This window comes from Nerophis lumbriciformis, linkage group LG28, assembly GCF_033978685.3.
Source record: "Nerophis lumbriciformis linkage group LG28, RoL_Nlum_v2.1, whole genome shotgun sequence".
In the NCBI taxonomy this organism is placed as follows: Eukaryota; Metazoa; Chordata; class Actinopteri; order Syngnathiformes; family Syngnathidae; genus Nerophis; species Nerophis lumbriciformis.
Genome location: NC_084575.2, coordinates 11,202,352 through 11,219,611, shown reverse-complemented (window position 1 = coordinate 11,219,611; position 17,260 = coordinate 11,202,352). Strand labels below are relative to the sequence as shown.

General features: G+C 39.4%; 1 protein-coding gene across 4 annotated transcripts in view; it reads right to left on the bottom strand.

Annotated features, from left to right (window-relative positions):
• LOC133570846 (SLIT-ROBO Rho GTPase-activating protein 3-like) overlaps positions 1-17,260 on the bottom strand; it is a 131,604-nt gene that overhangs the window by 87,946 nt on the left and 26,398 nt on the right. For all 4 annotated transcript variants that reach the window (XM_061923590.1, XM_061923592.1, XM_061923591.1 and 1 more), the window contains exon 2: positions 15,121-15,316. In XM_061923590.1, the coding sequence (XP_061779574.1) occupies positions 15,121-15,316 (196 nt within the window). The remainder of the gene's footprint in view (positions 1-15,120; positions 15,317-17,260) is intronic.

Genomic DNA, 17,260 nt, shown 5'->3' with positions numbered 1-17,260 from the left:
AAACATCCAACATTAGAATTTATTACTAACGAGCAGAACCGCTCTATGTACAGTGCCGTCTAACCTTAAGCGGCAGCAGCTCAACACATGCAGGGTTCAACGTTAAGGTTTTTTTCTACTTGCCGGACTTCTCAAATCTACTTGCCCCAATATTTTTACTTGTCCTGCCTAGGTTTTTTTCTGGCTGTGCAGTGCTCATGGCTTATATCTTACTAAAATCCTTCCCGTTGACTATTTACAACACTACACAGTATTTATTATTATTATTATTATTATTATTATCCATCATTACATTTAAATGGCATTGCATACACGTAAAATTAAATGCTATTTCACATTATTTGAACAGTAGCAGTTACACCCATCTGAACAGGTCAGCCACCTGTTTAAAGCCCGATCACAGTTGAAATCTTGAAATGAAGGGCCTTTAATGGCCAAAACATTAACCTGGACAACATTTTAACAGATGGTTGGCTCAGATTTTATTATTTTCATTGCATTCACATGCTGCAGTGGACAGTGGACAATTTAGCTTCAGTCCATGTGTGTTTATTGACAACAGGGTTATAACCTGGACACGTTAGCTCGTCGGTATGAAAACAAGTGACTGTTACTACATGCGTCTGCCCCGGACCCCGAGTCAAACAGCGGCGGTGTTAATGAAGCAGCGTCAGGCTGCTCACTGTCAGTGAAACGCTCGGTGAAATCGCGGATTAACGTTAAATATATGACGAGCCGCGAGCGATGCAGCTATAACCTATCTACCTATAACTTATATTACCCTCGTATTTTGATCCGGTCGGTCCGTTCTTCTTTTACTTCGTCGTTGTCGTCTTCTTCGTCTTCTTCTTCTTCTTCTTCTGGCCCACCAGGTGAATTAAGTGCTATTGGCGGAGTTACAATGCATAGTAGGCTACCGCCACCTACTGCACAGGAGTTGTAACTACAAGCAACATTCACAGACAGAGTCTCATTGCTTTTATGAGCGGTCGAGCGAGTCAAAAGCCGAAAAATCCATTTGTGGCGGACGTAATTCTTTCGTGGCGGGCCGCCACAAATAAATGAATGTGTGGGAAACACTGAAGTTGAAGCTATAAACACTGAAGCGCCACTCTGGAAGAGGTGCTTTGAAACAGCCAGCTAGCGGTTAATGTCCATCCACAGTCGCCTGTGTTTTAGATACTTCTAAATCACTAATCCTCGTCACAGTCGCCTGTGTTTTAGATACTTCTAAATCACTAATCCTCGTCTCATGGCTGTCATGGTTGGGTCGCATGTTTCTGCGTGGGTAGTTCTCCCGGGATGCGGACGGAACTGCGGACAAAGCCTGCAGGTAGGAATGTGATTTATTGTCCATAAATCATTCAATGACATACAAAAGGAAATCGTGCCAGATAGCACGGGAAGCTAAGGCGAGACTTAGCACAAGATTTAAAAGCATATGGACCAGAATTCATCCAACGTAACTGTTGCTTGTAGCAAATAAGGAAGCCAGACTGAGTGTCACGCACAACATGAATAAGTAGCTCTCTGATAAGTGCCCGGCAGCAGGTGAGCACGCCGAACACTAATCAGAGGCAGGTGAGATTAATCAGCACCCATGGAAACCAAAACACAAACCCAGGGGTGCTGAAAACAGAACTGAGGTAGTCAAACTAACAGAACAAAACTAAACAAAACATGATCCGGGCCACGGATCATTACAATGGCGACAAATAAACTATGTTTCTTACAATCATCATCCCCAGGATGAGGAATAGCTAAACATGCTTCACTAAACACCGTAGGAAGATACAATAGGTAACCACTAACAGCAAGCTCGCGCTCCTGAATGTTAACAAATACCAGAAGTGGATATACACAGACATCGATAGTACAATGATTACATTGATAGTTTTTTTATCACTAAATCTTTAGTTTTTTCTAATTGTTTTTAAGCTCAGGAAATACGTCCCTGGAGAACTTTAATTATGACCAATATATGACCCTGTAACTATTTGGTATTGGATTGATACCGACATTTACAGTGTCACCCAAAACCTATGTCACGTTTGAGTTTGAGTTTATTTCGAACATGCATGCATACAACGTGATACATCACAATTTCCAAGTTTTTTCTTTTCAACATGATCGAAAAGGAGTGGAAAGAAGCAGAGCTTATTTAATCCTCCCCTTTTCCCTTTACACAGCAGTTGCTAACACTTGTATTCACTTATCAAACAACAGAGGAGCAGTGATAGGCAAGATACTTAGAAAATGTAGTCAGGTAAGCTACAAGTTACTCTCGAGTAAATGTAGCTAAACTACAGTGGAAGCTATTTCGTAGAATTGTAGCAAGCTACACTACAATTTAAACGGCAAAAGTAGCTTGCTACATCAAAGCTACATTTAACAGCATTTCTATTTATGGGCCCACATGTATATTATCAATGCTAATGTAACTGAAAGTGTACAAATGGACCCAGTAAGGGTCTATTCCTATTAACTATCTGTCATTTAGCTGGGGACAGCCTACAACTACCACTAGGGGGTCCCCGCACCCCACTGTATGTATTTACTTATTTTGCCTTTTCTTTGGCCCACCTCTATAATGTTATTAATGTTCTTCTATTGTTCATCTGTCTTCCACGGCGAGCCAAATTTACCTGCGGGTACAAATAAAGAAATCTAATCCAATCTAATCTAATCTAATCTCTAGGACCTGAGACTCCAGGTCCTCTTTTCTCTATTTTAGAGTTTGATTTAGAGTCTGATTATCAATATTGAGAATGTGAGTATGAATGTTGTCTGTCTGTCTGTGTTGGCCCTGCAATGAGGTGGCGACTTGTCCAGGGTGTATTCCGCCTTCCGCCCGAGTGCAGCTGAGATAGGCTCCATCTCCCCAGTAACCGCGAAAGGGACAAGCGGTAGGAAATGGATAGATAGATCATCATTTAACAGGTTGTAGATTCTACAGTGTACAAACTAGAAATTCATTAAAAAAGGAATCTGCAAACATTATTTTAGCGATTGTGCAATCAGACCAGAAGTAAGCCTCTTCCTCTTCAGGAGGTGAAGGGACAACACACACTCATCCTCATGATCGGTTTATGTGCAAATTTATAGTAATTTTAGTCATACAGATAACACATTTATAACACATTTTAATGGAGAAAATAATATTTATTTGATGGTTTTGTTATTTGTTTTCTTTTGTTTGTTTTCTCCGTCATGACAAGTCAGGCTCCGCCTCACCGCCTACCCTGACCGCACGTGTCTCGTTTCCAACATTTCTAAAAACACTATTAAACAAGCGTAACCTGATCTTGCTCTTGAATTTATTTCCATACTTCTATGATCTTGATCCTAAAATTGTCGCAGTTTTTGGTACTGAACTTTCATGACGGTACAGTTGCGTACGAATATTCTCACGTCATGTGAGAGACAGGAAGTATAAATTCAGTTCAGTTCAGTTTCTGTTTATTTCGAACATGCATACTATACAATGTAATGCATCACATATTTCCAGTTTTTTCATTACAGCACGTCCGAAAAGCAGTAGGAAGAAGCTTAGCTTATTAAATCCTACCGCTTTTCATAACATAGCAATTTTATCTCATTTTCTTGTTCTCTGTAACAGAACAGTGAATAAGTAATACATAAATAATATACCATAGTACAGACCTGGGCATTCTGCGGCCCGCGGGCCACATCCGGCCCTTTGTGCGTCCCTGTCCGGCCCGCGTGAGGCCAATCATAAATTACAAAATACATTTAAAAAAGTATCTATGTCGTGCGTGCAATACAACGATGCTGATTTTATTTTGAAAAGTGTTATTTATGGACGTATGTCCGTGTGTAACCTGTGAGTGAAGGTGCACAGCGACAAGTGATGCCCGGTTACCCCCAAGATGTCAGCTCACGCTAAAAAAAGAAAAGTTGATGACGAATGGCCTGTTTCCAACAAGACATGGACTGCCAAGTATTTCTTTACAGAAATTAAAGGTAAAGCCGTGTGCTTCATTTGTGGTACACAGGTTGCTGTGTTTAAAGAATATCATTTGAATCACCACTACACGACGAAGCACGAGGAAAAATACCGGAATCTGTCCGATGAAGCGCACGCAAGGGAGGCTGATGCGTTGATGGTAAAATGGCAAACCCAACAAGGACTTTTTGCCTAATTTCACACCCCCAGAGATGCAGCCATCAGGACAAGTTTTGTAATTTCTCACAAAATCGCCAGATAAGGAAAGACGTTTTCTGACGGAGAGTTTATCAAGGAGTGCTTATTGGACTATGTTGCGCTGATATTCCCGGAGAAGAGGGGCGCATTTGACAATGTGTCACTCTCCCGACGCACTGTAACGAGGAGAAGGAAACTTGGAGCTTCAGCTGAAGAACAGAACGGCCGACTTTGACTGTTTTTCGCTGGCTTTGGATGAAAGCTGCAATGTACGTGACACCGCCCAGCTGCTCATCTTCTTACGTGGGATAACTGCAGACTTTCAAATCACGGAGGAGCTGGCAGCCATGCAGTCAATTAAAGAGACAACCACAGGTAATGACTTGTTCACAGAGGTAAATGCGTGTTTGGACATGTTAGGGCTGAAATGGGACAAGCTGGCAGGTGTGACAACAGATGGTTGTCCAAATCTGACGGGGAAAAATGTTGGACTTTTAAAGAGGATGCAGGATAAAGTGACAGAAATTTACATTTTTGCATTGTATTATACATCAGGAAGTGTTGTGTAAAAGTAAAACCATCAAAAGCAATCTGCTTTTGTATAAACTTAAGTTAGGTTAAATGAAATTATTATTATTATTATTATTATTATTATTCATTATTATAATAATAATTATTATTAATAATATTATTAATATTTATCTTATGGTGTATCAAAAATAATATTGAGCAAAATGTAATTGAAATATTGTCCGACAAATATTGCCCCGACAAAAATTAATTGCCCACCCCTGCCATAGTAAGTAAACAAATATTAAATACATAAATACATATACATAAATGCCTTGCAATATAGTGAGTCAATGAAGAAATAATATGCAGCCCAGGCTTTAACTAGACTTCTGGTCAATAGGGAAGAAATTGCAGATTTGTCCCGTACTGAAATGTATGCAGTATTTTTATCAAATAAACTGATCATAGTGACCAACCTTCCACTCTTTGTTTATTAAGTTGCATAAAGCATATAAGCATGGCCCTAATAGTCCTTACTGGCATTAGAAATGAAAGTACGACTGATAATAACAATCAGGAACACTAAGCTCTTTAGCAAAGGCTTCTCTAAGCTGCAACATATAATTGGGACTAAGGCTTGAGGCATTGTAGTCGGGGAGTAGACGGCCATTTATGATGATGGCTATTTTAAGTGACGGAAGGGGTTTTGATGAAGGTGATCTGTCGCGACAAGAAAAGTCAAGTGACAGAGTGGTCCTTAGAGGAATGCTCCATTCATCAGCGTCACACACTGCCTGCTTGGAATGTTTACATAATCGGCCAGAGAGACCCAAGAGATGGACAGATCGGTAGGTTGCCAGGCAACATGAGCTCAACATGTCCTCACTTTCTATAATAATGTCATTTAGTAATATAATATACTAATGCCATATAATAATGTCATATATTTATGTAAGATAACAAACATGAACATGAGCTCAACATAAAGTCCATTGGACACTTTGAGCAAAATAGCTTTCATTTCTTTGACTTCCTTAGCTCTTTATTTTTGTGAGCGCTGAGGACGTGAGCGTCCTGTTTGAGAATGTAAAGAAATTACAATCGCGTACAGAATAAGACGGGTCGGTAGGAGTGGACAAAGAACAGTCTGACCTAGTTGGGAAGAACACTGCAGCCTGAGGCCCTGACTTCATTTCAGGTCAATTCTTCTGCATTTATTCATCCTTAGTCGTTGTTATTGTCCATCCTTTTAGTAGCTGACAGCTCTTTGTTTCTAAACCAGCATCTTCTGCCGAGCAGTACAATGTGCAGCGTTTCTCGATTTTCATTGAAAAACATTTTGAAACCAATTGTGGTACCTAATGATACGAGGGTCCCAGCTTACTAGTTGTTCTTACTGAGATACAAGCTGAATGTCATTCTGTACTGGGGATCGCCAACCTTTTTTGCACCAAGGACCAGTTTGATGTAGGCATTATTTTCACATGTGACGGATAAATACAGCAAAAATAAGTGAATGAAAAAAAAACTTTTTTCTCCAAATACTTTTTTACTCAATTTTGCTCATTTGTGGTCGTTGCTGAAGTCATAGATATATAATAAAACTAGGTATGCCGTATTTTTCGGACTACAAGTCGCAGTTTTTTCATAGTTTGGCCGGAGGTGTGACTTATACTCAGGAGCGACTTATGTGTGAATTTATTAACACATTACCGTAAAATATCAAATAATATTATTTAGCTCATTCACGTAAGAGACTAGACGTATAAGATTTCATGGGATTTAGCGATTAGGAGTGACAGATTGTTTGGTAAACGTATAGCATGTTCTATATGTTATAGTTATTTGAATGACTCTTACCATAATATGTTACGTTAACATACCAGGCACGTTCTCAGTTGGTTATTTATGCGTCATATAACGTACACTTATTCAGCCTGTTGTTCACTATTCTTTATTTATTTTAAATTGCCTTTCAAATGTCTATTCTTGGTGTTGGGTTTTATCAAATAAATATCCCCCAAAAATGCGACTTATACTCCAGTGCGACTTATATATGTTTTTTTTCTTCTTTTTTATGCATTTTCAGCAGGTGCGACTTATACTCCGGTGCGACTTATACTCTGAAAAATACGGTACTTGCTATTAGTTCCAATGGATTTCTTTGGCTTTATATGGATTTCTATTTCTGTGCTAAAAGTTATGTATTTGTATTTTGTGCAATATTTCTTACATAGATACCCTGATGTATGCTTTTTGTTTTCAATGTTCCATGCGTAAAAACATATGTTAATGCTAACAACTTGTGCAAGAGTGCTATGTGCAATAACACAGGCAATTTATCTTACTGGGACATATTTTCTTTCTTCAGCACACTTACTATATGCAACAATTTAGCACACTTGCACATTAGCACGATAGCGCTTCTCCACCTGCCTTGCTGAACTGCATGGTGACTATTCATGATCTACCCTGAGCTGAGGTAATGCAGAAACCTACTGTTTTATATGGGTCTGTATTTTTATTGTTATTGTTATATCTGAGAAAGTTTATTTTATTGTACTGTTTATGTCTGATGTTGGTGCTGTCTTAATGAACGTTTTATAGACCTTGTTGTATATACCATCAACCTGCTGGGAACTACAGATGACAAACAGCAACTTATATGAACTAATATGATCGTTTTTAAATTATGCTTCTGTGTGGCCCAGTAGCAAATGCGCCATGGACCCGTACCAGGTCCCGGACCGGTGGTTGGGGACCACTGTTTCAGGTGAAGAGCCTCCCCACCGCTAGTTGTTGTAGCGAATGTGTTTCTCAAATAGTGGGTCAGGACTAGGGATGTCCGATAACTTATTATTGGCCTGAAAAATGTGTTAAAATGAAATATCGGAAATTATCGGTATCGTTTTTTTTATTATCGGTATCGTTTTTTAAATGTTTTTATTAAATCAACATTAAAAACACAAGATACACTTACAATTAGTGCACCAACCCAAAAAACTCATTCACACTCATCCACACAAAAGGGTTGTTTCTTTCTGTTATTAATATTCTGGTTCCTACATTATATATCAATATATATCAATACAGTCTGTAGGGATACAGTCCGTAAGCACACATGATTGTGCGTGCTGCTGGTCCACTAATAGTACTAACCTTTAACAGTTAATTTTACTAATTTTCTTTAATTACTAGTTTCTATGTAACTGTTTTTATATTGTTGTACTTTCTTTTTTATTCAAGAAAATGTTTTTAATTTATTTATCTTATTTTACTATTTTTTTTAAAAAGTACCTTATCTTCACCATACCTGGTTGTCCAAATTAGGCATAATAGTGTGTTAATTCCATGACTGCATATATAGGTTGATACCGGTATCGGTTGATATCGGTATCGGTAATTAAAGAGTTGGACAATATCGGAATATCGGATATCGGCAAAAAGCCATTATCGTACATCCCAAGTCAGGACCCTCTGGATGGGTCTGCAGCTAGGTAGCAGCAGTGCTCAATCTACTCAACAGGCTTGTTCTAACCAGTAAATGTAGTAGTAACACAGGAATACATGTGTTCTTACTACTCCTACCTTGTAGATGTAGTAAGAAATAATGAACACATGTATACTTACTACTCCTACAGGAGCTTGTAGATGTAGTAAGAACACAGACATATATGTACTTACTACTTTTATTGGGTAGGAGTAGTAAGAACACAGAGGACACATGTGTACTTACTACTCCTACCCAGTAAAAGTAGTAAGAACACAGGGACACGTGTAGTTACTACTCATACCTTGTAGATGTAGTAAGAAATAATGAACACATGTATACTTACTACTCCTACAATAGCTTGTAGATGTAGTAAGAACACAGACATATATGTACTTACTACTTTTATTGGGTAGGAGTAGTAAGAACACAGAGGACACGTCTACTTACTACTCCTACCCAGTAAAAGTAGTAAGAACACAGGTACACATGTGTACTTACTACTCCTACCTTGTAGATGTAGTAAGAAATGATGAACACATGTATACTTACTACTCCTACAGTAGCTTGTAGATGTAGTAAGAACACAGACATATCTGTACTTACTACTTTTATTGGGTAGGAGTAGTAAGAACACAGAGGACACGTCTACTTACTACTCCTACCCAGTAAAAGTAGTAAGAACACAGGGACACGTGTAGTTACTACTCATACCTTGTAGATGTAGTAAGAAATAATGAACACATGTATACTTACTACTCCTACAGGAGCTTGTAGATGTAGTAAGAACACAGACATATATGTACTTACTACTTTTATTGGGTAGGAGTAGTAAGAACACAGAGGACACATGTGTACTTACTACTCCTACCCAGTAAAAGTAGTAAGAACACAGGGACACGTGTAGTTACTACTCATACCTTGTAGATGTAGTAAGAAATAATGAACACATGTATACTTACTACTCCTACAATAGCTTGTAGATGTAGTAAGAACACAGACATATATGTACTTACTACTTTTATTGGGTAGGAGTAGTAAGAACACAGAGGACACGTCTACTTACTACTCCTACCCAGTAAAAGTAGTAAGAACACAGGTACACATGTGTACTTACTACTCCTACCTTGTAGATGTAGTAAGAAATGATGAACACATGTATACTTACTACTCCTACAGTAGCTTGTAGATGTAGTAAGAACACAGACATATCTGTACTTACTACTTTTATTGGGTAGGAGTAGTAAGAACACAGAGGACACGTCTACTTACTACTCCTACCCAGTAAAAGTAGTAAGAACACAGGGACACGTGTAGTTACTACTCATACCTTGTAGATGTAGTAAGAAATAATGAACACATGTATACTTACTACTCCTACAGGAGCTTGTAGATGTAGTAAGAACACAGACATATATGTACTTACTACTTTTATTGGGTAGGAGTAGTAAGAACACAGAGGACACATGTGTACTTACTACTCCTACCCAGTAAAAGTAGTAAGAACACAGGTACACGTGTAGTTACTACTCATACCTTGTAGATGTAGTAAGAAATAATGAACACATGTATACTTACTACTCCTACAGTAGCTTGTAGATGTAGTAAGAACACAGACATATATGTACTTACTACTTTTATTGGGTAGGAGTAGTAAGAACACAGAGGACACGTCTACTTACTACTCCTACCCAGTAAAAGTAGTAAGAACACAGGTACACATGTGTACTTACTACTCCTACCTTGTAGATGTAGTAAGAAATGATGAACACATGTTTACTTACTACTCCTACAGTAGCTTGTAGATGTAGTAAGAACACAGACATATCTGTACTTACTACTTTTATTGGGTAGAAGTAGTAAGAACACAGAGGACACGTCTACTTACTACTCCTACCAAGTAAAAGTAGTAAGAACACAGGACACATGTGTACTTACTACTCCTACCTTGTAGATGTAGTAAGAAATGATGAATACATGTATACTTACTACTCCTACAGCAGCTTGTAGATGTAGTAAGAACACAGACATACATGTACTTACTACTTTTATTGGGTAGGAGTAGTAAGAACACAGAGGACACGTTTACTTACTACTCCTACCCAGTAAAAGTCGTAAGAACACAGGGACACATGTGTAGTTACTACTCCTACCTTGTAGATGTAGTAAGAAATAATGAACACATGTATACTTACTACTCCTAAAGTAGCTTGTAGATGTAGTAAGAACACAGACATATATGTACTTACTACTTTTATTGGGTAGGAGTAGTAAGAACACAGAGGACACGTCTACTTACTACTCCTACCCAGTAAAAGTAGTAAGAACACAGGTACACATGTGTACTTACTACTCCTACCTTGTAGATGTAGTAAGAAATGATGAACACATGTATACTTACTACTCCTACAGTAGCTTGTAGATGTAGTAAGAACACAGACATATCTGTACTTACTACTTTTATTGGGTAGGAGTAGTAAGAACACAGAGGACACGTCTACTTACTACTCCTACCAAGTAAAAGTAGTAAGAACACAGGACACATGTGTACTTACTACTCCTACCTTGTAGATGTAGTAAGAAATATTGAACACATGTATACTTACTACTCCTACAGTAGCTTGTAGATGTAGTAAGAACACAGACATACATGTACTTACTACTTTTATTGGGTAGGAGTAGTAAGAACACAGAGGACACGTTTACTTACTACTCCTACCCAGTAAAAGTCGTAAGAACACAGGGACACATGTGTAGTTACTACTCCTACCTTGTAGATGTAGTAAGAAATAATGAACACATGTATACTTACTACTCCTAAAGTAGCTTGTAGATGTAGTAAGAACACAGACATATCTTCACTTACTACTTTTTTTGGGTAGGAGTAGTAAGAACACAGAGGACACATGTGTACTTACTACTCCTACCCCGTAAAAGTAGTAAGAACACAGGGACACATGTGTACTTACTACTCCTACCTTGTAGATGTAGTAAGAAATAATGAACACATGTATACTTACTACTCCTACAGTAGCTTGTAGATGTAGTAAGAACACAGGCATATCTGCACTTACTACTTTTATTGGGTAGGAGTAGTAAGAACACAGAGGACACGTCTACTTACTACTCCTACCCAGTAAAAGTAGTAAGAACACAGGGACACATGTGTACTTACTACTCCTACCTTGTAGATGTAGTAAGAAATAATGAACACATGTATACTTACTACTCCTACAGTAGCTTGTAGATGTAGTAAGAACACAGACATACATGTACTTACTACTTTTATTGGGTAGGAGTAGTAAGAACACAGAGGACACGTTTACTTACTACTCCTACCCAGTAAAAGTCGTAAGAACACAGGGACACATGTGTAGTTACTACTCCTACCTTGTAGATGTAGTAAGAAATAATGAACACATGTATACTTACTACTCCTAAAGTAGCTTGTAGATGTAGTAAGAACACAGACATATCTTCACTTACTACTTTTTTGGGTAGGAGTAGTAAGAACACAGAGGACACATGTGTACTTACTACTCCTACCCCGTAAAAGTAGTAAGAACACAGGGACACATGTGTACTTACTACTCCTACCTTGTAGATGTAGTAAGAAATAATGAACACATGTATACTTACTACTCCTACAGTAGCTTGTAGATGTAGTAAGAACACAGGCATATCTGCACTTACTACTTTTATTGGGTAGGAGTAGTAAGAACACAGAGGACACGTCTACTTACTACTCCTACCCAGTAAAAGTAGTAAGAACACAGGGACACATGTGTACTTACTACTCCTACCTTGTAGATGTAGTAAGAAATGATGAACACATGTATACTTACTACTCCTACAGTAGCTTGTAGATGTAGTAAGAACACAGACATATCTGTACTTACTACTTTTATTGGGTAGGAGTAGTAAGAACACAGAGGACACGTCTACTTACTACTCCTACCAAGTAAAAGTAGTAAGAACACAGGACACATGTGTACTTACTACTCCTACCTTGTAGATGTAGTAAGAAATATTGAACACATGTATACTTACTACTCCTACAGTAGCTTGTAGATGTAGTAAGAACACAGACATATATGTACTTACTACTTTTATTGGGTAGGAGTAGTAAGAACACAGAGGACACGTCTACTTACTACTCCTACCCAGTAAAAGTAGTAAGAACACAGGTACACATGTGTACTTACTACTCCTACCTTGTAGATGTAGTAAGAAATGATGAACACATGTATACTTACTACTCCTACAGTAGCTTGTAGATGTAGTAAGAACACAGACATATCTGTACTTACTACTTTTATTGGGTAGGAGTAGTAAGAACACAGAGGACACGTCTACTTACTACTCCTACCAAGTAAAAGTAGTAAGAACACAGGACACATGTGTACTTACTACTCCTACCTTGTAGATGTAGTAAGAAATATTGAACACATGTATACTTACTACTCCTACAGTAGCTTGTAGATGTAGTAAGAACACAGACATACATGTACTTACTACTTTTATTGGGTAGGAGTAGTAAGAACACAGAGGACACGTTTACTTACTACTCCTACCCAGTAAAAGTCGTAAGAACACAGGGACACATGTGTAGTTACTACTCCTACCTTGTAGATGTAGTAAGAAATAATGAACACATGTATACTTACTACTCCTAAAGTAGCTTGTAGATGTAGTAAGAACACAGACATATCTTCACTTACTACTTTTTTTGGGTAGGAGTAGTAAGAACACAGAGGACACATGTGTACTTACTACTCCTACCCCGTAAAAGTAGTAAGAACACAGGGACACATGTGTACTTACTACTCCTACCTTGTAGATGTAGCAAGAAATAATGAACACATGTATACTTACTACTCCTACAGTAGCTTGTAGATGTAGTAAGAACACAGGCATATCTGCACTTACTACTTTTATTGGGTAGGAGTAGTAAGAACACAGAGGACACGTCTACTTACTACTCCTACCCAGTAAAAGTAGTAAGAACACAGGGACACGTGTAGTTACTACTCATACCTTGTAGATGTAGTAAGAAATAATGAACACATGTATACTTACTACTCCTACAGTAGCTTGTAGATGTAGTAAGAACACAGACATATATGTACTTACTACTTTTATTGGGTAGGAGTAGTAAGAACACAGAGGACACATGTGTACTTACTACTCCTACCCAGTAAAAGTAGTAAGAACACAGGTACACGTGTAGTTACTACTCATACCTTGTAGATGTAGTAAGAAATAATGAACACATGTATACTTACTACTCCTACAGTAGCTTGTAGATGTAGTAAGAACACAGACATACATGTACTTACTACTTTTATTGGGTAGGAGTAGTAAGAACACAGAGGACACGTTTACTTACTACTCCTACCCAGTAAAAGTCGTAAGAACACAGGGACACATGTGTAGTTACTACTCCTACCTTGTAGATGTAGTAAGAAATAATGAACACATGTATACTTACTACTCCTAAAGTAGCTTGTAGATGTAGTAAGAACACAGACATATCTTCACTTACTACTTTTTTTGGGTAGGAGTAGTAAGAACACAGAGGACACATGTGTACTTACTACTCCTACCCCGTAAAAGTAGTAAGAACACAGGGACACATGTGTACTTACTACTCCTACCTTGTAGATGTAGCAAGAAATAATGAACACATGTATACTTACTACTCCTACAGTAGCTTGTAGATGTAGTAAGAACACAGGCATATCTGCACTTACTACTTTTATTGGGTAGGAGTAGTAAGAACACAGAGGACACGTCTACTTACTACTCCTACCCAGTAAAAGTAGTAAGAACACAGGGACACGTGTAGTTACTACTCATACCTTGTAGATGTAGTAAGAAATAATGAACACATGTATACTTACTACTCCTACAGTAGCTTGTAGATGTAGTAAGAACACAGACATATATGTACTTACTACTTTTATTGGGTAGGAGTAGTAAGAACACAGAGGACACATGTGTACTTACTACTCCTACCCAGTAAAAGTAGTAAGAACACAGGTACACGTGTAGTTACTACTCATACCTTGTAGATGTAGTAAGAAATAATGAACACATGTATACTTACTACTCCTACAGTAGCTTGTAGATGTAGTAAGAACACAGACATATATGTACTTACTACTTTTATTGGGTAGGAGTAGTAAGAACACAGAGGACACATGTGTACTTACTACTCCTACCCCGTAAAAGTAGTAAGAACACAGGGATACATGTGTACTTAGTACGCCTACCCAGTAAAAGTAGTAAGAACACAGGGATACATGTGTACTTAGTACTCCTACCCAGTAAAAGTAGTAAGAACACAGGGATACATGTGTACTTAGTACTCCTACCCAGTAAAAGTAGTAAGAACACAGGGACACGTGTGTACTTAGTACTCCTACCCAGTAAAAGTAGTAAGAACAAAGGGACATATGTGTACTTACTACTCCTACCCATGGGACATTTTTGGCCAAATCTTCAGCCAAATTTCAGTGGTCGATAATTCGGTGCATCGCTAATAAACAGCAGACATGTATCCATAAAAATATGAAGAAGCTGCTGATGGTGTGTTTGACGAAGAAGCAGCGCAGGACGCAGGAACCAGATCCAAGTATTAAGTCAGTATTTTGGTCCAAACAACTGGCTGGAAATTGTGCCATAAACATGTTTTCCAATGGAGGAGAACATTCTGAAACACTTGGGGGAAACTCACAAAGGTGATCGGCATACAGAAAGTCCCCATGTGGGAATCAAACCCGGGACTTTTATGCTGTGAGGTGTGGGGGAACAAGCCACAGATCCACCAAGCGGCACAACATTGTTCAAAGCATACTTTTTACAGCGTGGGTCGTGTATAACAAATAAAAGAACTTTAGTATTCCAAAGATCTTTTTCCAGGTGAAGTAATGCAGGCACCGTAACTCACTTGAAATGCTGATGCTCTCTGGAAGTGCGGATCTTGGCCGAGTAGCGCTCCGCCAGTTTGTCCAGGCCTCTGGAGAACTCCAGCTGGAGCTCGGCCTTCCGACGGAAGAAGTCCTGCAGGTCTTGCAGCAGCTGCTGGCGAGACTCCGACTGCTGCTCCAAACAACGGAACTGCTCCACCAGCTGGTTACGGATCTCTGCAGATCAACAAGAGAGCACTTAGAGCAGGAAGAGAAATACAAGTAGGAGTCTAAAGTGAGTACTGTCAGAGCATTTTTTTTTTCCACACTAAAGTATCGCCTCATCTATGCGAGAATGCAACCATGCTAGCAGAAGCACTCGTTTAGGAACAAAGTCTTCATAATTGAATAAAAGCGGATGTCCGAATGCATTCATCCACTGCTGTCAGTGTGTGTGTGTGTGTGTGTGTGTGTGTGTGTGTGTGTGTGTGTGTGTGTGTGTGTGTGTGTGTGTGTGTGTGTGTGTGTGTGTGTGTGTGTGTGTGTACGTGTGCGTGTGTGTGCGCACGTGCATGATGACATGCATGTGTGTTTATTGCTGCAGACAGCACGGAAAACATAAACTAGGTCAGTTTGCATTGTGCTGAGAGAGCCTTCACCAGGATTGGTCACAAAAAGGAGCCAACATCAAAGATTCTTTAAATTACAAGTTTGCTGTGTGTGCTTCTTCCCTCCGAGTCAGACAAAAAACTAACCCAAATATAGTTTTTAGATTTTGTGTACAAATAGGACCATGCATGTCCTGTAAAACTCAATATACTTCTGTCAGTTATTAATATTAATATGGGGCAGCACGGTGGGACAGGAGTTTTGTGCATAGTGCCTCACAATACGAAGGTCCGGAGTTCAATCCCGGGCTCGGGATCTTTCTGTGTGGAGTTTGCATGTTCTCCCCGTGACTGCGTGGGTTCTCTCCGGGTAATCCGGCTTCCTCCCACCTCCAAAGACATGCACCTGGGGATAGGTTGATTGGCAACACTAAACTGGCCCTAGTGTGTGAATGTGAGTGTGAATGTTGTCTGTATAGCTGTGTTGGCCCTGTGACTTGTCCAGGGTGTACCCCACCTTCCACCCGAATGCAGCTGAGATAGGCTCCAGCAACCCCCGTGACCCCGAAAGGGACAAGCGGTAGAAAATGGATGGATGGATGGATGGATGGATAATATTAATATGTTAAGCGATGTGGGTAGTCTTACACAGTAGCATTTGGAAGTGTGAATAATAGTTTTATTAGTTTCTAACATGCTTAACAGGGGTGTCTCGGTCCTGTATTCTTATCGGTAATGGGTCCGATTACATCTAAATGTCCGATACAAGCATTCCTGCAGTGTGTTTAGTTGTGCAAAGCTGAACATGTTGCAATCTGGTGGTGGATGTTGCGAGTCGTGACCGGATGAGGCAGAGACGGCAGGTAAAGTGCAGGTAAAATGTATTTATTGGCAAAACAAACATAGTGCGGCAGGTAAGTGGAAAGGAACCATAGAGAAAGCTCTATGGAGGTACAGCACAAAAAGGACAAATGTCAAGTAATGATCTCTGTCCTCTGGTCGGGACTGGCATGTAAAGCATGCTGATTGGCAACTAGGAACTGGTGTGTCCTGATTGCTAATCAGGGACAGGTGAGGAAGTCAGCGCCCAGACAGGAGAAATAGTGGCAAAAGAAGGAAAATAAGTGTGCTAAGCAGGAAATGAAACCACCAGACATTAATATTTGTCATGAGAGATCATGACAGGACAGCTAGTTAACATCTAAATGTCTTGCTCCCCCCCCGACCACACCACCACAAATAGATGCCTGTCCTGTGGGAAACACTGAGGTCACACTGCGGGTGGCCGTATAAACAACTTTAACAATTTTTCAAATATGCGCCACACTGTGGACCCACACCAAACAAGAATGACAAACACATTTCGGGAGAACATCTGCACCGTAACACAACATAAACACAACAGAACAAATACCCAGAACCCCTTGCAGCACTAACTCTTCCGGGACGCTACAATATACACCCCCCGCTACCACCTAACTCTCCCCCCCCCCCCCCCCCCCAACCCCGTCCACCTCAACCTCCTCATGCTCTGCATGTCCCAAATTCCAAGCTGCTGTTTTGAGGCATGTTA